Source organism: Squalius cephalus (genome assembly GCF_949319135.1).
Source record: "Squalius cephalus genome assembly, chromosome: 19".
In the NCBI taxonomy this organism is placed as follows: domain Eukaryota; kingdom Metazoa; phylum Chordata; class Actinopteri; order Cypriniformes; family Leuciscidae; genus Squalius; species Squalius cephalus.
In genome coordinates this window covers 1,465,483-1,488,140 of record NC_137140.1, presented here as the reverse complement: position 1 = coordinate 1,488,140, position 22,658 = coordinate 1,465,483, and the positions used below count along the sequence as shown (strand labels likewise).

General features: G+C 40.5%; 1 protein-coding gene across 10 annotated transcripts in view; it reads left to right on the top strand.

Moving 5' to 3' along the window:
- Positions 1-22,658, top strand: part of LOC307147298 (uncharacterized protein) — a 117,693-nt gene that overhangs the window by 3,189 nt on the left and 91,846 nt on the right. For 2 of the 10 annotated variants that reach the window (XM_079851938.1, XM_079851940.1), the window contains exons 3-9: positions 16,189-16,266; positions 17,430-17,669; positions 17,798-18,058; positions 19,659-19,898; positions 20,025-20,285; positions 20,430-20,669; positions 20,765-21,286. In XM_079851938.1, the coding sequence (XP_079708064.1) occupies positions 16,189-16,266; positions 17,430-17,669; positions 17,798-18,058; positions 19,659-19,898; positions 20,025-20,285; positions 20,430-20,669; positions 20,765-21,286 (1,842 nt within the window). Of the gene's footprint in view, positions 1-6,064; positions 6,196-7,322; positions 7,687-16,188; positions 16,267-17,429; positions 17,670-17,797; positions 18,059-19,658; positions 19,899-20,024; positions 20,286-20,429; positions 20,670-20,764; positions 21,287-22,658 lie in introns of those variants that run through there. The other 8 variants (XM_079851945.1, XM_079851944.1, XM_079851943.1 and 5 more) reach the window with 8 other exon arrangements.

The following is a 22,658-nucleotide window of genomic DNA, read 5'->3' as shown; positions in this document are numbered from 1 at the left end:
CTTGAGATGGATCTTATAAGCAGAAGAGATTTATTCTTCCAAGTCTGTAGCCTGTAGTTCATCATCATCATCAAGACTAACTCTAGACAGTTGCCTTGCAAATTTATAGACATTTAGGGGGAGGGATTTACACTGAGGTTGAACAAAGCATGCAAATTAAGTATACAGGTTAAGGAACCCGCCCCAGACTCCAGCGTGTTACCGGTCTCAATCCAATCAGCATAACCATTCAAACGCATATGTGCTAATCCAATCAGCCCAACGATTCAACATCTGGGCTGTGGCTCGTGTGAAACTGGGACTCCCAGAGCCATTAAAGACAATAAGGTTAGCGTCTCCGTGATCTGACTCATTTAACTTACACAGGAATAACAGGTCGGGCAGGAATCTCTTGCTGTAAACTCAATAATCATCATAACAGCTGCTAAACTTTCTCAGTTTATACTGGAATCTAAATTAAACCTCAAATGCTAAAATCAGTATTCTAAATTAAAACATATAATAAATTTGTAATCCAACAACACTCCCTCAGTCGCACTGAGTGGCAGAAGAGCTGCTGAGTGACTGGATTTACCAGGGGAAACTGGGAAAACACCAGTAAAACAAACGAGTATCAGTTTAATCTAAAGCTTGGACTCTATATAGTGTTTCTTACAACTTACCAAAGATCCAGTGATCGTGGATACTGACATGCAGCAGGAATCGTGTTTCCTGACGTTTATATGAGCCTGATTTCCACGCCGGGGAAAAACATAAAGCAAATTTGCCCGTGAACGCTTTAAACACAATATAGGTGTAAATCCGGGTGATCACTCATATCAGTGTTATACAGTGCTATGCAGAAGTTTAGACACCCATGCTAAAGTTGACTAAAAAGAGGAATAAAAAATCATCTTTTGGAAATTGAACTTAATGCCTTAATTAAACAAATTAGGAAAAATCCAACCTTTAAGGACACCAATTGTCTTTGTGAATGAATAATGTATTGTAAATAAATAAATGTTCTTCCTTAAAATACATGGTGCATAAGTCTGGACACCCCTATGTTAAATCCCCATAGAGGCAGGCAGATTTTTGTTTTTAAAGGCCAGTTACTTCATGGATCCAGGATACTATGCATCCTGATAAAGTTCCCTCGGCCTCTGGAGTTAAAATAGCCCCACATCATCACATAGCCTTCACCATACCTAGAGATTGGCATGGAGTACTTTCCATAAGATCATCTCTCAATGCAAATCAAACCAGCCAATATAAAACATCCAATTATGCAGAATATACGATGGTAAATATTTAATTGATGAGTTGTCAATACAATATATAACAATACAATATATAGGGTGTGTTTTTCCCCCTAAATTCAGCATGTTGACACACAATAACTGCAAATCCAGCTTTCTCTGCCTGGATCCAGATGTTTCTGTGAATCGCAGCGATCCATCTGCTTCTCTGTCCTGTGGCTTTCAGCAGTCTGTAAACATATACGCGTTCAGTCGCACCGGCTGAAAGTTTCCTTCGCTGGATGTGAGTGTTCGTCCAGCGTCAGAAACTAGCGGATGGTTTATTTTAAAGGCTTCATGGATAAAGTCAGAGGAGTGTATGTTTGTCCGGAGCGTGTGACTGCAGATTGTGTTGTAAATGAGGCTCAGTGTAATGGAGAGTTCACACAGAAGCCTTTGCTGACAGATGAAGCAGCGACTGTAAAGTAAAGGATTTAATAACGCTTTGTCTGTGAATGACAGTTTTATAAGGATAATGTTTTAAAAACACTTACTAGTGTGCAATAGCGAGTGGCAATTTCCTATGCAATGTCGTCTGCAGGGTCCGATCAAAGTGCTTAAAGTACATGAATTTGGCTTTTTGAATGTAAGTCCTGGAAAACCCTTGAAAACAGCCATATTTACGAAGAGGAACTTGAAAAGTGCTTGACTTATTTAAATACCATCCATCCATCCATCCATCCATCTTCTACCGCTTATCCGGGACCGGGTCGCGGGGGCAGCAGTCTAAGCAGGGATGCCCAGACTTGCCTCTCCCTAGACACTTCCTCCAGCTCTTCCGGGGGGACACCGAGGCGTTCCCAGGCCAGCCGGGAGACATAGTCTCTCCAGCGTGTCCTAGGTCTTCCCCGGGGTCTCCTCCCGGTGGGACATGCCCGGAACACCTTCCTGGGAAGGCGTCCAGGAGGCATCCGGAAAAGATGCCCGAGCCACCTCAGCTGACCCCTCTCGATGTGGAGGAGCAGCGGCTCTACTCCGAGCTCCTCCCGAGTGACCGAGCTTCTCACCCTATCTCTAAGGGATCGCCCAGCCACCCTACGGAGAAAGCTCATTTCGGCCGCTTGTATCCGGGATCTTGTCCTTTCGGTCATGACCCACAGCTCATGACCATAGGTGAGAGTAGGAACGTAGATTGACCGGTAAATCGAGAGCTTCGCCTTGCGGCTCAGCTCCTTCTTCACCACGACAGACCGGTACAGGGACCGCATTACTGCAGAAGCTGCACCGATCCGCCTGTCAATCTCCCGTTCCATCCTTCCCTCACTCGTGAACAAGACCCCAAGATACTTGAACTCCTCCACTTGAGGCAGGAGCTCTCCACCAACCTGAAGCGGGCAAACCACCCTTTTCCGACTGAGAACCATGGCCTCGGATTTGGAGGTGCTGATTCTCATCCCAGCCGCTTCACACTCGGCTGCAAACCGTCCCAGCGCATGCTGGAGGTCCTGGTTTGATGAGGCCAGCACGACAACATCATCCGCAAAGAGCAGAGATGAAATCGTGTGGTCCCCAAACCTGACACCCTCCGGCCCCTGGCTGCGCCTAGAAATTCTGTCCATAAAAATTATGAACAGAACCGGCGACAAAGGGCAGCCCTGCCGGAGTCCAACACGCACCGGGAACAAGTCTGACTTACTGCCGGCAATACGAACCAAGCTCCTGCTCCGGTCATACAGGGACCGGAGAGCCCTTAGCAAAGGGCCCCGAACCCCATACTCCCAGAGCACCCTCCACAAGATGCCGCGAGGGACACAGTCGAATGCCTTCTCCAAATCCACAAAGCACATGTGGATTGGTTGGGCAAACTCCCATGAACCCTCCAGCACCCTGTAGAGGGTATAGAGCTGGTCCAGTGTTCCACGGCCCGGACGAAAACCACACTGTTCCTCCTGAATCCGAGGTTCTGCTATCGGCCGGATTCTCCTCTCCAGTACCCTGGCATAGACTTTCCCAGGGAGGCTAAGAAGTGTGATCCCCCTATAGTTGGAGCACACCCTCCGGTCCCCCTTCTTGAAAAGAGGGACCACCACCCCGGTCTGCCAGTCCAAAGGCACTGTCCCTGACCGCCACGCGATGCTGCAGAGGCGTGTCAGCCAAGACAGCCCCACAACATCCAGAGACTTGAGGTACTCAGGGCGGATCTCATCCACCCCCGGTGCCTTGCCACCGAGGAGTTTCTCAACTACCTCGGTGACTTCAGCTTGGGTGATGGACGAGTCCGCCTCCGAGCCCTCAGCCTCTGCTTCCTCACTGGAAGACGTGACGGCGGGATTGAGGAGATCCTCGAAGTATTCCTTCCACCGTCCGGTGATATCAACCAGTCGAGGTCAACAGCTCCCCACCTCTACTGTAGACAGCGTTGGTAGGGCACTGCTTCCCCCTCCTGAGGCGCCGGACGGTTTGCCAGAATCTCTTCGAGGCCGACCGATAGTCCTTCTCCATGGCCTCACCGAACTCCTCCCAGGCCCGTGTTTTTGCCTCCACAACCACCCGGGCTGCAGTCCGCTAGGCCCGTCGGTACCCATCAGCTGCTTTAGGAGTCCCACAAGCCAGCCAGGCCCGATAGGACTCCTTCTTCAGCTTGACGGCATCCCTTACTTCCGGTGTCCACCACCGGGTTCGGGGATTGCCGCCTCGACAGGCACCGTAGACCTTACGGCCACAGCTCCGAGTGGCCGCGTTGACAATGGAGGTGGAGAACATGGTCCACTCGACTCAATATCTCCAGACTCCCTCGGGATCTGGTCGAAGCTCTGCCGGAGGTGGGAGTTGAAGATCTCTCTGACAGGAGATTCGGCCAAACGTTCCCAACAGACCCTCACAGTACGTTTGGGTCTGCCGAGTCTGTCCAGCTTCCTCCCCTGCCATCGGATCCAACTCACCACCAGGTGGTGATCAGTTGACAGCTCCGCCCCTCTCTTCACCCGAGTGTCCAAGACATACGGCCGGAGGTCGGATGAAACGACCACAAAGTCGATCATCGACCTCCGGCCTAGGGTGTCCTGGTGCCATGTGCACTGATGGACACCCTTATGCTTGAACATGGTGTTCGTTATGGACAGGCTGTAACTAGCACAGAAGTCCAATAACAGAACACCACTCGGGTTCAGATCAGGGGGGCCGTTCCTCCCAATCACGCCCCTCCAGGTGTCACTGTCGCTGCCCACGTGGGCGTTGAAGTCCCCCAGTAGAACGACTGAGTCCCCAGTCGGAGCACTTTCCAGCACCCCTCCCAGAGACTCCAAGAAGGCCGGGTACTCTGCATTGCCGTTCGGCCCATAGGCGCAAACGACAGTGAGAGACCTATCCCCGACCCGAAGGCGCAGGGAAGCGACCCTCTCGTTCACCGGGGTGAACTCCAACACATGGCGGCTGAGCTGGGGGGCTATAAGCAAGCCCACACCAGCCCGCCGCCTCTCACCATGGGCAACTCCAGAGTGGTGAAGAGTCCATCCTCTCTCGAGGAGTGTGTTTCCAGAGCCCAAGCCATGCGTAGAGGTGATCCCAACTATCTCTAGTCGGAATCTCTGAACCTCACACACAACCTCAGGCTCCTTCCCCGCCAGAGAGGTGACATTCCATGTCCCTAGAGCTAGATTCCGCGTCCAGGGATCGGGTTGTCTAGGCCCCCGCCTTCGACTGCCGCCCGATCCACTTAGCACCGGCCCCTTACGGTCCCTCCTGCAGGTGGTGGGTCCACGGGAGGGTGGCCCCATGTCGCTCCTTCGGGCTGAGCCCGGCCGGACCCCATGGGGGGAGGCCCGACCACCAGGCGCTCGCATACGAGCCTCAACCCCGGGCCTGGCTCCAGGGTGGGGCCCCGGCTGCGCCATACCGGGCGACGTCTCGGTCCTCGCTTTATTTTTCATCATAAGGGTTTTTGAACCGCTCTTAGTCTGACCCGTCACCTAGGACCTGTTTGCCCTGGGAGACCCTACCAGGGGCATATAGCCCCAGACAACATAGCTCTTAGGGTCATTCGGGTACTCAAACCCCTCCACCACGGTAAGGTGGCAGTTCAAGGAGGGGCTTATTTAAATACAATATATGAAATAAAATGTTTTTATCAAAAAAAAAGAAAACACAAATACAATCTTTTCACGCTAAATGAGCACTGCAGCCCGTCTGTTAAACCCCCATCAGACCTTTTCTCAATACGAAATACGGCAACATCATAATATAAAATATTATTTATTGAACTATAATAGGCATTATAAACTTTGTTTTTAATATATTATTAAATACGTTGTAAGTTGTATTTTTGATACCTTATATCTGTAATTTAAGTTTAAAAAATCCTAAAGATTTTGTTTGATAATTGCAATGTCTGATTGTAATCCTTGAAAACCAGAAAAGTAGTGCCTGAAAAGTCCTTGAAAGTCCTGGAATTTCTTTGTACAGAATCTGCACTAACGCTCAGTTTAGCCCATCATAACAGTGGCCGTTCACTGACGAGCCGCGCAAATGGATCATTTCAGACAGAGGCTCAGATTGCAGGTTAAAAAAAGTGTTTCCACACACACACACACACACACACACACACACACACACACATATCTATATATATATATATATATATATACAGTACTGTGCAAAAGTCTTAGGCATGTTAATATCCCAAGCATCTCTTCAAGCGTCTCTTCAAGCGTCTCTTCAAGCGTCTCTTCAAGCGTCTCGGAGACGTTCCCGCAGTTCCTCTGGATTTAGTCTGTCTCAGTTTCTTCTGCCTTTCTTCTATTAAAGCTGCAGTCGGCAAGTCTGGCAGATTGAGTGGACTTAGCCAAAATGTTTAATGTTTACAACTCTCATGCCCCTCCCCCACTACCAACGAGCACCCGCCCATCGTCAGTGCATGTGTACCTGATTTTCTGTGAACGTGTCCGTCTCTTCAGCATCGATCAACACCATGGACTCGGAGGTAGGCTGCCCTGGCTAATCTATCCATAGATAGCAATAACCGAGGAATTGGAAGCTTGTTAGTAGATTTTCTCTCCGCCATCACGCTTCGTACAATCTTCAGGCGAACTTCAGGCGTGTCGTGTGCATGTGATATTGTAACGTGCGCGAGTGAGAGGGGATCTGTGGCGTCTGGCGTGTGCACGACCTGTGATTGACAGTCAGATCTCACACCCCCCTGCGCTGATTGGACCCGATGATCCGGGAGCGGTGGATTTTTGCAAAACAAATAACACGCTCCAGGTGGAGTTAGAAGCTCGGGTTTTTTTCTAAAACCACCTTATTTATGTTGTTCTGTCGGATTATAGTGTCGATTTCACTGAATATGATCAAAAAAATGTTGCCGACGGCAGCTTTAACATGCCTAAGGCTTTTGTACATACTTTTTTTCCATTTTTTAACATTGAGTCAAACTTAAGAAACTGAACATATAAAAATAAAATAAAAATGTCATGACCCCTTTTAATTGAATATCTAATTCTAGTATTGTCTAATTTTCTATCACTAAATAATAAATCTCAACGTATTCATCAGCTTGACGTCAGAAACACCAGCGATTTCAAAGCGTGTTTTTGAGACTGTCTTTGGTTCACTGCAGTTTTAAGGAGGAAATACTCAGCAATGCTGTCGACTTATGAATTTACACATGCTTTGTCTTAAAGCAGATTAAAAACACCACATAGACACATAAACAACATTAAAAGCTGGATTTTCACCACAGGGCGACTTTAACATTATGAGTGAACCTATCAAAATAATGTCATGGCCCCTTAAATTGAATTTCTAATTCTGGTATTGCATAATTTCCTATCACTAAATATGTATTTATATAATCATATATCAGCTTTTGTTATTGGTCATCCAAAAGTAGCTGTGAATTAAAACATCTCCTAAATGACAAATAAATCATTATAAAACGATCTGGTGTGTATTTTGTATTTCCTGCATGCTGAACAAACGAGGGTTCATCTGTAGTCTTTTGAAATGCTTTTGTTTTTCTCACTGCCCCTTTAATTGGCAAGTCAGTTCAGTATCGTGTTTCAGGAAATGCAATAGCGTATGTTATCACAGGCTCCAGCTGGAAGAGTCACATGACTTCCCTCATAACAGAGAGCATTAGATCAGCTGAGAACGAGAGCAGGAAAACGAAACCTAAGGGTGAAGCTCATGCCGTCATTAATCATTCCTCACAAGATCATCTCATGCTCTCGCTGTGTTGTTGTTATGGGTTCAGTCAGGTCGTTTAAAGCGTTTCTCAAGCGTGTTCAAACAGTCAGGTAGGATCTTTAACCAGACAGTTGCCTTGTTTTCAGGAAATGAGAACAAGACTCAAGCATTTTGTTTCAGTTTTGTTTCTCATGATGCATGTATATTTATGATGGGGAGTCTAGTATAAAGGAGAGCACAGTACTTTAGTCATTCAGTTGTTCGGACAGAGCCGCACATTCACTGGGTAAGACCTATGCTATTTTTTAATCATGCTAACACATGCGAATAATACCTTATTGTAAAGTGTTACCAGGTTTATTTGATCTCTCAATTTAGAATAAATAGTGTTAGAATGAATATGTAATTATTTTGTGAAATGGCCATTGTTATTGCTGATGATTAATTTGATATATGTAACTGACTCTAATATACAATATTATATACAGCATTAATTATCATGTGCTTTATTGTGTATTAAAGTCCCCCCGTAGTCAATAATTGTATCCCTTAAAGGCACACTATGTAATAATTTTGGATCAAAATATTCAAAAACCACTAGAACAATGTTATATATTTTGTTAATGTGTGTATTTACATTATCTCAAATGTTTCTGAGAACATCCAGAGCAGTTTTAACCAGGACACGGACCGTGCGTCGCCTATCAATGACATCACATTACCCATTACCAATTATCAATCGTTACCCTCGATTTCCGGGGGTTTATTTTGTTGAAACTAGGGATGCAAATTATCGATTAATTCATTAATCATTAATTGATTGACCTTATCGATCGATTAACGATTAACTGATAAGCGGCTATTTTCCTGAGAATGTAAATTTCTCACAGTATCAATAGTGTCTTTAACATAAAAAGCTAAATATTGCTTATAGGCTACTGAATAAAAATGCATGTTATATTGCTCAGTTGATGTTTTATTGTAACAGTTGGGATAATGGCATTTATGTAGTTTAACAAAATAATCTACAGAAAATTAAAATACATAAAAAATAATTGTGCACTGGCTCACCTGTTGCATGTGAAACATTAAGCAACATAAAATACATTTTAAATAAAAATCTACATGGGTAGGCTTAGCCTACAATATTAAGCCTACATATAATAATCTATCTGGTAAACTACTTGAATGAAAAACTTGAAACATTAGCTGCAGCAGCACGTTATCTTTAACATCTCTAACGTAACGTTAGCCTAGCTTCTAGCTGAGTTGCAGTTTGACAAGAGTACAGTTTGACAAAAGCACAATGTTGTGTTTTACACAAATATAAGTAGGCTAAACACTTTGCAGTTTTAATGATGTCCTGTATGAACAAAATGGAGTATGTTTTTATGTTTCCACTGTTCGATCGCGATCGCGCCCGCGCCTCTCTCTCTCTGACACACACATTCCAGCATTGCAATCTTGACAGCCTGTTCATTATGCTGCGTTCACACCAAATGCGAATAGAGTGTCAAATTTGCGCGTATCGCGTCTAGTTCGACGCTTGAACATTTTGAATCCATTTGCGCGTCCAAAGCGAATAGGACGCGCGTATAAAGCGAGCGTTCGAAGCGAAATAGCACCAAACTATAACGTTACACACACACTGACCTGTAACATTAAATCTTTGTCTGGAGCTGAAGCTTTTCATCGACCTTCTCAAAATAAAATGATTAATATAACCCTCCAATGCATAGTTAAGGCCCTTTTGGTGACTTTGAGATGATATATAATCTTTCTGTCTCCAAAAATCATCAATTGCCTCCTGTGAAATGTCTCCTACTGTGACAGCTGCCATAGCGCCCGTTACCGAATGTTGACTGTTTGTCCGAGTGAGTGGAGGGGGCGTGGCTTAGCCATAGGTCAATTAGCCGACAATAATTTAATTTAATCGAGTAAATTCTTGTCGACAATTAATCGATAATCGATTAACCGTTTCCATCCCTAGTTGAAACCATGGAAACATCAAAGACGCTTTAATATATTACGTGTGATTTATTATTAGACAGGTGAGCAACTGTTTGGATATATTCATTGACAGAAAACGAATCATTGTTATACAGCTCAACACAGTTAAACCTCTTTTTCTTGATTTACCGCGAGTACCGTGTTTTACTAGTGCTGGCTGGTCGCAGGGATGGGCAGTAGTTCAGATACATGTATTTAAAATACGTATTTGAAATACAAAATACTATTTTGTATTTTAAATTCTTTGGAAAAAATAAAATGTAATTTGTATTTAAATTAGGGCTGTCAAAAATTAATCGCATCCAAAATAAAAGTGTGTGTTTACATAATATATGTGTGTGTGTACTGTGTATAATTATTTTGTATATATAAATACACACACATGCATGTATATATTTAAGAAATATTTGCATACATGTACTGTATATATATATATATATAGTTTATATTATATATAAATATAATTTTTTTTTTATATATAACATTTTTCTTATATATAACACATTTTTCTTAAATATATACATGCATGTGTGTGTATTTATATATACAAATTTAATTATACACAGTACACACATATTATTAAAAACAAACTTTTATTTTGGATGCGATTAATCTTTTGACAGCCCTGATTTAAATACATTTAAGATGAGTATTTTTGTATTTTTAAAATACATAAAATACATTGCCAGTCAACCTCTTTATCAGGGTATTGATTTTGTGCATCAACTAGTTCAGACATTCACTAGCTTAGCATTGGATTAGGTGGAATAAGGTGAGAATGTCATGATCAATTCTACTTGTTGATTAAAGTTAAAATAGTGCATTATTCACTTCAGTTAACATGCAAGAATAAAAGAGCACAGACAAGTGGGAAAAATAGCGTTAGCCAATCAGTCTTGACAGGTTGTTGATTTTTATCAACTAGCTTGCATAATGTGTTTAAAGCATTACTGCATGTTAGGGCTGGGTGATATGACACTACATATCATAGTGTTGATATAGAGTTTGAATTGATGGAACTTTTTCTAAATCGTTTACATAGATGGGCCTATTTGTGGGGCAAATTTATCCGTGCAGCTTTTAGTGGGCAGGAATTATTGGAAAAACAAACACTGATAAATGATACACCTGTAAAAAGGATCCACTGAATGCAAGTGTAAATGAGAACCGAAGTGCAGTTTATTATAAACAAAACCAAACATGAAACAAAAACAAGGCGTGGCATGACAACAAAAACCAAGGCATGAACATAAACTTACATAACAGCAGAACTACAGGAAACAATACTTGACAAAGACACACGGCTAACATGAGGGCTTAAATACACAGACTAATGACAAGACAAGGGACACCTGTGAACAATGATCAGACAATTAACCAAGGACAAGACACATGGCAGGATCACATGACAAACAGGGAATCACATGACATGAACAAACCCAAAAACAAAACCGTGACAACACCACAAAAATCTTCAGCTTTTAGTTTTATTGTACATAAAAAAAAATAAATAAAAAAAAGGTAAATAGTGTCAAATGAATCTAAATTAATTCTAATTTTAAATTTTAGATACACTTTCTAATTTTAATAAACTTATAGAAACAAATAAACTTTATAAAAAATAAACATAAAATTACTTAAAAAGCATTGGACTACCTGCAAAAAAAAAAAAAAACTCAAAAGAGTTTGAAATTCAGTTCATGCTGTGGAATCAAAACTGATATAGAGAATTGTGAAACCATGAGATTTTGGTCATATCGCCCATCCATATTCTTTGTTAGATACTTTTGCAGAAAAGGTTCCCACAGTTTTACATGCAGTATGAATTTTTTAATAGTGTTCACCACAAGTAATAGAATACATTGCAACCAGAAATAAGTATATAAATGGCTGCTATTTTGCTTAAGTTTATTTGTAATTGCCAGAAAGAAAGATTTTCATTTAATCTTTCTTTATCTTTCCTGATAAAGCAGCGTTTATGAGCGCCTCCTGCTGGACCTCTTTGTAAACAGCATCATTTTATGGGGTCTTGCAATCCTGTATTAACACTAGTGTGGAATTCTTCTACAATATTCACTCATGACAGTAAAATAGGGCTGTCTAAGTCAATCCACTGCAGTGTTTCCTCTCTCAGTCAGTAGAAAATGTGGTTAACACCCAGTCATGCTTTCAAAAAAAATAAAAGATACCGTCATATACCGTGAAACCGGTATATTTTAGAAAAATACAGCCGCCGAGCGAACGCACAGAGTAGCATTATAACAACTTTCAACACACTCAGATGTATCTAATATGATAAAACAGCGCATAAAAAAGCATAATAAAAGCTCCACTGCTCTCGAGCTGTGTGTCACGCTCGTCTCTCATTAGCAATCGCTCCAGCGGCTCGTTCCGCTCCAACGGCTTTCATAACGGTAATAAATATTTAATACATTACCGTTCATTCATGAACATGATTTCCGCCCGAGTCCCGTGGGATTCTCCACCGGCTGTAGAGGTGAAGACAACAACTACCATGATTCCGCGAAATCAAGGCATCATCAACTACGCCTTTGTTTTGAATAATCGACGTCTAGTGGCGAAAAATTATATAATGTGCCTTTAAAACTCACCTTTGATCAGCAAATTGACATATTTAAAGTTTTTTCCTTGAAAAAAAAAACTTCATGCCTTAAAATTGTCACGGCAGGTCAAAAAGTGAAGCGAGGATTCAAGTGCAGATAAAGAAGGATATTTAATAAGTAATCAAAAATAAAACAAAACTACAACAAAAACACCCCGTAGGGGAAAACAAGACAGGCATCTGGTATAACTGGAAACATAAAACAACAAACCAGCACAGGGCCCGTATCCCTAAAGATTCTGAGAATCCTCTCAGAGAGCTCCTAACTTAACCTAAAAATTCCTTGCCAGGAGTTTTAGCTTAGAAGTGATTCCAGAACATTTTCAGTGAACTCTGAGCAAGGAATGGATGGAAAATCCTATCTTAGTGAGGAGGTGTGGTTGACCCCGTTGCTAGGTATGAGTCATCATTTCAAAAGCCGTGATTGGTTGATCCTACAAGTTTGATGAAAATGAACTTTTGGTGATAATGAGCAAAGGATGTACCCTCAAATCAATAAACATAATTATACACTCTAATCTTATGCAGACTGTAATTGTAAATAATATTTCACATTCAAGAAAATATCTGGAAAATGAATAGTAAGCTGTAGGGGTTATTGCCTAACATTAGAATCTAAAATATGTGAAAACTTAAGCTCATTACACCCTGTTCAAATAATGATTTGTGTCTTATTTGCTCATATTAATATCCTAGCTGGCATATTTTGTACTTTCACTCCCATATGGACCCCATTGAAAACAAGATGGCCTATCTCAAGGGGCTGTCCTTAATGAAGTAGAAATTGCAACGTTACAACTCAGTGTGGTCTTAACGAGGGTAACACGGCTCAGCTTTTATCAATGTCTGTGATTGCTGGCTGGTCTATTTATGAAGGCTTGTTAACAAATATCCTACAAACACAGAAAATGGAGAAAAATCCTCTGTTGGCCATTTTGTGCAGCTGCTTAGGGGAACTCCTAAGCCACTAAAAGTCCTCTTCCCTGCTCTTAGCAGATCTCGCCTTAGGAGCCCTTTTAAGTGCTAGGAATCTTGAGGAATAGCTTTTATATTAACTGGGATTTTCGTGTCACTTTTAGGGGAAATTCTAAGAAAACGTCATGACTCTGAGAATTTTCTTAGAATTTGGCCGCTAGGAGCCACTTTTTGCACAAAAATTCTTTAGGGATACGGGCCCAGGACTGCAAACACAGGGAGACTAAATAATGGGAAGCAAACAAAAGAAGGTAACGAACAAGGCAGCTGGGGCAAATTAATCAATAATCAGGTTAGGGGTGGGCGATATGGCAAAAATATCATATCACTATTTTTTTCAGGAAAATCACAATTCACGATTTTATCACGATTCTTTTTCATGTTGGTTTTACTATTTTGCAAGTGACTGAGCATTACCGCCAAACTAATGTCCCTATTTTAGCCTTATAGGCAACAAAATATAAAATAAAAAAGAATGGCAGACATTTAGGCCAAAGTGGCGAAGATAAAAAAAATTGTCATTATTTTCTTTGTTATTAAAAATTAACAAAGTTACACATTACACATACACAACTTAAAGGCAGGGTAGGTAGGATTTTTCTAAAAAAAAACATTCCAAATTTGTTTAAACTGTCTTTATATATCAATACATAATTAAAATGTAAGTACTCTGAAAAAGAGAGAATAAAAATCGAGTGTCTGTAGACCTCTCACGACTGTTGTAAACACAGCTCATTATTTCCATTCACTCCACCCCCTCCCTTCTGGGCTCCTTCCAAAGCCACGCCCCCAAAACACATGAACGCGCGACGCCAAACGCTCAGGCTCAGCTGAAGACGCATTTATTTACCTGAGACGAGTGGAGAGGAAGGAGCGCAGTGCATGCAGTGACATCATGTCAGAATCACATGTAATAAAATACCTAACTTTATCACTATAAATATAAACAAATAAGATTTCTTTTAGTACTCACTATCAAGCTAGCATATCGATACTGGTAAAGTTTAAAATATACTTTGTTTGATTCGGTAACAAGCTATATTTATAGGTAACGAGCAATATTTATAAGGCAAAGCTAAAAACAGGTTGCATTGATACACGTTTTTCCATTACCATCAGTTACACTGATGAAGGTGAATTTCGTGTAAGATTCATAACATTTACGGTGTTTTGCGAGTTTCCATGATGAAAACATTGTTGACTCTAATGAGGACTACACTCCGGAGACAAGTACCGCTTCGTCGGTTCGAGGACAGGTCCGGGGTCGAGGGCGAAGCAGAGGAGGTTGTTCAGGGTCCGAGGAAGTAGTGTTTGCCTTGTTTGCCTTCGCTGACTGCATATGCAGGTGCTTTGAGTTTTGAATGCTCTTTCTCTGCCATAATTTTACTCTTCGCGCCTCTCTTGCACTCCTCAAATCAAACGGGTGCGCGCGCATATGGGCAGATCTAGCAACAGGGGTGGTTGCCATGGTTGCGAGAGTGAGTGACAGTCGCCCAAACCAATCAATTGTTTCGTCCCGAATGGAAATAATGAGCTGTGTTTATCGCAGATTAAAAGGTCTACAGTCACTCAATTTTTATACTCTCTTTTTCAGAGCACTTACATTTTAATTATGTATTGGTATATAAAGACAGTTTAAACAAATTTGAAAAAAAGTTTTTTATAAACATCCTACCTACCCTACCTTTAATACACAAATGAAATAAACAGTGCTTTATTTTTTCAGCAGTAGGTGTTTTTAACAGTAGCATTGAAGAAAGTAATTAAATGAACAAATATGAAAATAAAACAACTTAGACTTCACTGTATAAATTATACATTGATTCTTATTAAAGCTACTAATTTAAAGTTAGGCTATATATTTTTTCTACTATGGAAGTCAATGGGGACCAGCAACTGTTTGGTTAACCCACATTCTTCAAAATATCTTCTTTTGTGTTCAGCACAAGAAAGAAATTAATGCAGGTTTGGAACAACATTAGAGTGAGTAAATAATGACACAATAATTAATTTTTATTTTTGGGTGAACTATCTCTTTAAGGACAAGCGTGTTTACTATTAGGCTACTGTCGCTTTAAGACCTGCACGCGACGCATCTAATATAAACGCATTTGACAAGCAGATTTTCTCTCAGTTTTCTCTGTTTGCTTTCACTTTAGACATAACCAACTTTGTTTATGTAAACCTTGTGTGTATTTGACAGTATTAGCGCAATAAGACGTGAAAGATAACTTAGTCCAGTAACCAGGCGCTGTTAGACAGGCTTTTAGTGCATGTGCGCTTCGGGTGTATGCACTCAGAAAAGCGCACGTTAGTACGCTTATATGCTTATAAATAATGAACTTTTGTCAACTGCAGTGTCCCTTTCCTCTGCGTTAACATTTGATGTGAATGTACGTTGCGTTGTACAGTGTGTTGAGACGGTGGCGCCAGAACTGCAACTGATCGAATGCACGATACGATATTTCTTCAAAAGCAGATCATGGAGACATTTAATCGTCCACAATTAAAAACCGTGATATCGCACAACCCTAAATCAGGTAAAAATATGGGAAGGCCCAGACAATTGACAAGAGATCACCTGGCACAAGGAATACAAGACAAGCCATGTGCTCACAACAAACCAGACTAAACACAAACACATGACAAACCGGGAATGTCAGAGCTCTGTCACCAAACCAGATACAAACCAAACAGAGGTGACAGAACCCTGACAAAAATATCTTGAATGTAACTCGACACCCTTGCCTCATTTAGTATGCGCGGTTCTATGAATATGCAAATGAGCCCCGCCTCCACTCACTCACTCAGCTCAGAGATCCACTGGTTGACGATCACACGTTGATCTGATTGGTTACAAGTTTGTGACGTCAGAAACACCAGCGATTTCAAAGCGTGTTTTTGAGACTGTCTTTGGTTCACTGCAGTTTTAAGGAGGAAATACTCAGCAATGCTGTCGACTTATGAATTTACACATGCTTTGTCTTAAAGCAGATTAAAAACACCATATAGACACATAAACAACATTAAACGCTGGATTTTTCACCATAGGGGGACTTTAAGAATTGATTTTTATCACCCAAGGAAAAGTTAGCTGTCAATGATTATTTACCTTTTGAGGCAAAAAAAAAAAAAAAACGTTTTACTCTCAATATTGTTTGTACTTGGGTTTTTTTACAGATATAAATATGGACGACGGTCCTAAGAAAGAAATTAGTAAGAAAGTCATCTTTCACAAGAAAAAAAAAGTTCTTACAGGTACTGATTTCACATTATATGCAACTTCTAGATCCATTAATTCCATTTTGTAGCGGTTTTGTAAAGGATAATTTCTCAAGCACAGATTAAACCTATAAAAAAACTAAAGTGGTGGATTTTTCCTATATGGCGAAATTGGATGGATGTTGAATCTTGTTTTCGTTACACAGGGAAACATCAATACTATTTTTTATATTTTTACCCTTTCCGGAGCCCTTTTCCGGTATTTTACTACCAGATTAAACTGAGTAGGATTTTCAGTGGCCGAATCGCCTGTTATAATACAGTGCTATGCATAAGTTTAGACACCCATGCTAAAGTTGACTAAAAAGAGGAATAAAAAATCATCTTTTGGAAACTGAACTTAATGCCTTAATTTAAAAAATTAGGAAAAATCCAACCTTTAAGGACACCAATTTTCTTTGTGAATGAATAATGTATCGTAAATAAATAAATGTTCTTCCTTAAAATACAGGGTGCATAAGTCTGGACACCCCTATGTTAAATTCCCATAGAGGCAGGCAGATTTTTATTTTTAAGTATTTTTTTTTTTAATTTTTTAGGATACTATGCATCCTGATAAAGTTCCCTTGGCCTTTGGAATTAAAATAGCCCCACATCATCACATAGCCTTCACCATACCTAGAGATTGGCATGGGGTACTTTCCATAAGATCATCTCTCAATGCAAATCAAACTAGCTATTAGGCTAACTGAAATAAAACCATGCCAATCTCTAGGTATGATGTGATGATGTGGGGCTATTTTAACTCCAGAGGCCAAGGGAACTTTATCAGGATGCATAGTATCCTAAAAAATTAAAAAAAAAAATACTTAAAAATAAAAATCTGCCTGCCTCTATGGGAATTTAACATAGGGGTGTCCAAACTTATGCACCCTGTATTTTAAGGAAGAACATTTATTTATTTACGATACATTATTCATTCACAAAGAAAATTGGTGTCCTTAAAGGTTGGATTTTTCCAAATTTTTTAAATTAAGGCATTAAGTTCAATTTCCAAAAGATGATTTTTTATTCCTCTTTTTAGTCAACTTTAGCATGGGTGTCTAAACTTATGCACAGCACTGTATAAAATACTGTCAGGGAAGCCATCTTCAAATATATCTTACATTATCCTGAAAGTGCTGTCATATATTTTATAGGTGAAAACTTTGAAAAGAGATGCAATGATGTCGTGGAGTTGGTGAAAAGCTACCAGGGAGGCATTCCTCTTTCAAAAATAGCAGAGTTTTATAATAAGGAGTATGGGAGACCCTTGAGCAAGAAACAACTAGGGTTCTCCTCAATAGCAGAATTCATTGACTCTCTAAGCCAAGAGCTGTACGTGGAAAACGGGCAAATCTTCTACAGGAGTGCCATGGCTGAAGCTTCAACACCTACAGGTAATTTGTCAACTTATGGCTCAAATAAATGCAATAAAATTAAGGGTTATGTCATTCACTCTCATGTGGTTCTCATATATGGTTTGTATGTTTTTTCTCTTTTTTTTATATTGATGGAATTTCTAAAGACGTTGAGGAGCTGGATAAGGAACCCCCAAAAGGCGTTCCTAAGAAGGACAATTTTAAGGAAATAATCAAGATTGTGAAAAAACACCCTCAAGGAATTCCTCTTGATGAATTAGCAGAGGCCTTTGCTCATAAGTATAAACAAGTCATTTTGCCTGCTGAACTTGGTTTCCCGTCGATGGAAACGTTTCTGGCCTCTCTTAGCACGGATCTTATACTGGAAGATGGTGTGATCTTTCACAAGATAAACATAGGTCTTACAGGTACTGATTTCACATTATATGCAACTTCTAGATCCATTTATTCCATTTTTGTTGCTGTTTTGTAAAGGATAATTTCTCAAGCACAGATTAAACCTATAAAAAACTGAAGTAGTGGACTTTTCCTATATAGCGAAAACATGAATACAAATCATCCAGGCACTTAAATGGATGTTGAATCTTGTTTTTGTTACACAGGGAAACATCAAAACTATTTTTAATGTGTTTGTACCCTTTCCGGAGCTCTGTGTATTTACTATCAGATTAAACTGAGTAGGATTTTCAGTGGCCGAATCGCCTGTTATAATGTAAAGTACTGCCTGGGAAGCCATCTTCATACACTCACCTAAAGGATTATTAGGAACACCTGTTCAATTTCTCATTAATGCAATTATCTAATCAACCAATCACATGGCAGTTGCTTCAATGCATTTAGGGGTGTGGTCCTGGTCAAGACAATCTCCTGAACTCCAAACTGAATGTCAGAATGGGAAAGAAAGGAGATTTAAGCAATTTTGAGCGTGGCATGGTTGTTGGTGCCAGACGGGCCGGTCTGAGTATTTCACAATCTGCTCAGTTACTGGGATTTTCACGCACAACCATTTCTAGGGTTTACAAAGAATGGTGTGAAAAGGGAAAAACATCCAGTATGCGGCAGTCCTGTGGGCGAAAATGCCTTGTTGATGCTAGAGGTCAGAGGAGAATGGGCCGACTGATTCAAGCTGATAGAAGAGCAACTTTGACTGAAATAACCACTCGTTACAACCGAGGTATGCAGCAAAGCATTTGTGAAGCCACAACATGCACAGCCTTGAGGCGGATGGGCTACAACAGCAGAAGACCCCACCGGGTACCACTCATCTCCACTACAAATAGGAAAAAGAGGCTATAATTTGCACGAGCTCACCAAAATTGGACAGTTGAAGACTGGAAAAATGTTGCCTGGTCTGATGAGTCTCGGTTTCTGTTGAGACATTCAGATGGTAGAGTCAGAATTTGGCGTAAACAGAATGAGAACATGGATCCATCATGCCTTGTTACCACTGTGCAGGCTGGTGGTGGTGGTGTAATGGTGTGGGGGATGTTTTCTTGGCACACTTTAGGCCCCTTAGTGCCAATTGGGCATCGTTTAAATGCCACGGCCTACCTGAGCATTGTTTCTGACCATGTCCATCCCTTTATGACCACCATTTGCCCATCCTCTGATGGCTACTTCCAGCAGGATAATGCACCATGTCACCAAGCTCGAATCATTTCAAATTGGTTTCTTGAACATGACAATGAGTTCACTGTACTAAAATGGCCCCCACAGTCACCAGATCTCAACCCAATAGAGCATCTTTGGGATGTGGTGGAACGGGAGCTTCGTGCCCTGGATGTGCATCCCACAAATCTCCAGCAACTGCAAGATGCGATCCTATCAATATGGGCCAACATTTCTAAAGAATGCTTTCAGCACCTTGTTGAATCAATGCCACGTAGAATTAAGGCAGTTCTGAAGGCAAAAGGGGGTCAAACACAGTATTAGTATGGTGTTCCTAATAATCCTTTAGGTGAGTGTATATCTTACATTATCCTGAAAGTGCTGTCATATATTTTACAGGTGAAGACTTTGAAAAGACATGCAAAGATGTCGTGGAGTTGGTGAAAAGCTACCAGGGAGGCATTCCTCTTTCAAAAATAGCAGTGTTTTATAATAGGGCGTATGGGAGACCTATGAGAAAGAAAGAATTGGGGTTCTCCTCAATTCCAGCTTTCATTGACTCTCTAAGCCAAGAGCTGTACGTGGAAAACGGGCAAATCTTCTACAGGAGTGCCATGGCTGAAGCTTCAGCACCTCCAGGTAATTTGTCAACTTATGGCTCAAATAAATACAATAAAATTAAGGTTATGTCATTCACTCTCATGTGGTTCTCATATATGGTTTGTATGCTTTTTCTCTTTTTTCATATTGATGGAATTTATAAAGACGTTGTGGAGCTGAATAAGGAACCCCCAAAAGGCGTTCCTAAGACGGACATTTGTAAGAAAGTCATCAAGACAGTGAAAAAACACCCTCAAGGAATTCCTCTTGATAAGTTAGCAGAGGTCTTTGCTCATAAGTATAAGCAAGTCCTTTTGCCTGCTGAACTTGGTTTCCCGTCGATGGAAACGTTTGTGGCCTCTCTTAGCAAGGATCTTACGGTAGAAGATGGTGTGATCTTTCACAAGAAAAACAAAGTTCTTACAGGTACTGATTTCACATTATATGCAACTGCTAGATCTATTACTTCTATTTTTGTAGCTGTTTTGTAAAGGATAATAAGTACTGTCAGGGAAGCCATCTTAAAATATATCTTACATTATCCTGAAAGTGCTGTCATGTATTTTACAGATGAAGACTTTGAAAAGAGATGCAAAGATGTCGTGGAGTTGGTAAAAATCTACCAGGAAGGCATTCCTCTTTCAAATCTAACAAAGTTTTATAAAAGGGCGTATGGTAGACCCTTGAACAAGAAACAACTGGGGTTCTCCTCAATTGCAGCTTTCATTGACTCTCTAAGCCAAGAGCTGTATGTGGAAAACAGGCAAATCTTCTACAGGAGTGCCATGGCTGAAGCTTCAACACCTACAGGTAATTTGTCAACTTTTATGGCTCAAATGAATACAATGAAATGAAGGGTTCTGTCATTCAGTCTCATGTGGTTCTCATATATGTTTTTTTAATAGTTTTCTCAGCACCCGTGCGCACTGGGGTTTATAAAGACGTTGTGGAGCTGGTTAAGGGAAATCCTAAAGGCATTCCTCTTAAGTTGTTGTCTATATTCTTCAGTCAGGAGTATCAGCGAAACCTCAAAGTGTCCGACTTTGGTTTTAGCTCAATCGCCTCCTTCATTGATTCTCTGAGCGATGAGCTTTTGGTGGAGAACGAGAGAATCTTCCATAAGAATCACAGAAGAGTCCCAACACCTGCAATCCCACCAACAGTGAACAATGACCCAACACCTGCGAATCCATCCCCGAAAGCAAGTTATTTGGGAGCTGACTTTGCTCAAAGAGGTAGTGAAATGAAGCAAGAGGATCTGATAGATAGAGTTAAAGAGGTTTTAAGAAAGTATCCAGCTGCAAGCAACTCCATTAGTGAACTGGAGAATGGCTACTCCCTCTTATTTGGGTCTGCACTGCCGTTAAAAACCTACTCCGTTTGTCCAGTTGTAGATAATAAACAAGCAGGAGCAAAGTGCCTTGACAGTAAGAGTATATACAGTTATATAGACAAGTACATAAACAGTTCCTTGTTCTTAAAGGGATAGTTCACCATAAAATGAAAATGACCCAATGATTTACTCATCCTAGGTGTATATGACATTGTTCTTTCAGACAAATACAATCAGAGTTATATTCAAAAATGTCCTGGCTCTTCCAAGCTTTATAATGGGAGTGGATGGGCACCATTTTTTTGAAGTCCATTCAAGTGCATCTATCCATCATAAAAGTGCATCTATCCATCATTAAAGTGCATCTATCCATCATAAAAGTGCATCTGTCCATCATAAAAGTGCATCTATCCATCATAAATGTCCATCCATCCATCATAAAAGTGTCCCAAACGGCTCTGTGGCGGGTTATTAAAGGCCTTCTGAAGTGAAGCGATGCATTCGTGTAAGAAAAAAATCCATATTTAAAACTTTATCAACTAAAATAACTAGCTTCCGGCAGACGGACGTACGCAAGTCGACTTAAAGAGTAACACTTGAACTTGACGCACAATGTAATGACGAACGCGGTTGCCCAGCCCTGTGTGTTTGAACCGCGAGAGGCATCAGTTGCCGTCATTACGTTGTGCGTCAAGTTCGAGTGTTACTCTTTTGGCATAAGTCGACTTTTTAAATATGGTTTTAAATAACTTTTAAAAAAGTTTTAAATATTAACATTTTTCTTACATGAACGCATCGCTTCGCTTCAGAAGACCTTTATTAACCCCTGGAGCCTGTGGAGCACTTTTATGATGGATAGATGCACTTTTATGGTGGATATATACACTTTAATGATGGATATATACACTTTAATGATGGATAGATGCACTTTATGATGGATAGATGCACTTAAATGATGGATAGATGCACTTTTATGATGGATATATACACTTTTATGATGGATATATACGCTTTAATGATGGATAGATGCACTTTTATGATGGATATATACGCTTTAATGATGGATAGATGCACTTTTATGATGGATATATACACTTTTATGATGGATATATACGCTTTAATGATGGATAGATGCACTTTAATGATGGATAGATGCACTTTAATGATGGATAGATGCACTTTTATGATGGATATATACACTTTAATGATGGATAGATGCACTTTTATGATGGACAGATGCACTTTTATGATGATAGATGCACTTTAATGATGGATAGATGCACTTAAATGATGGATAGATGCACTTAAATGATGGATAGATGCACTTTTATGATGGATATATACACTTTTATGATGGATATATACGCTTTAATGATGGATAGATGCACTTTAATGATGGATAGATGCACTTTTATGATGGATATATACACTTTAATGATGGATAGATGCACTTTTATGATGGACAG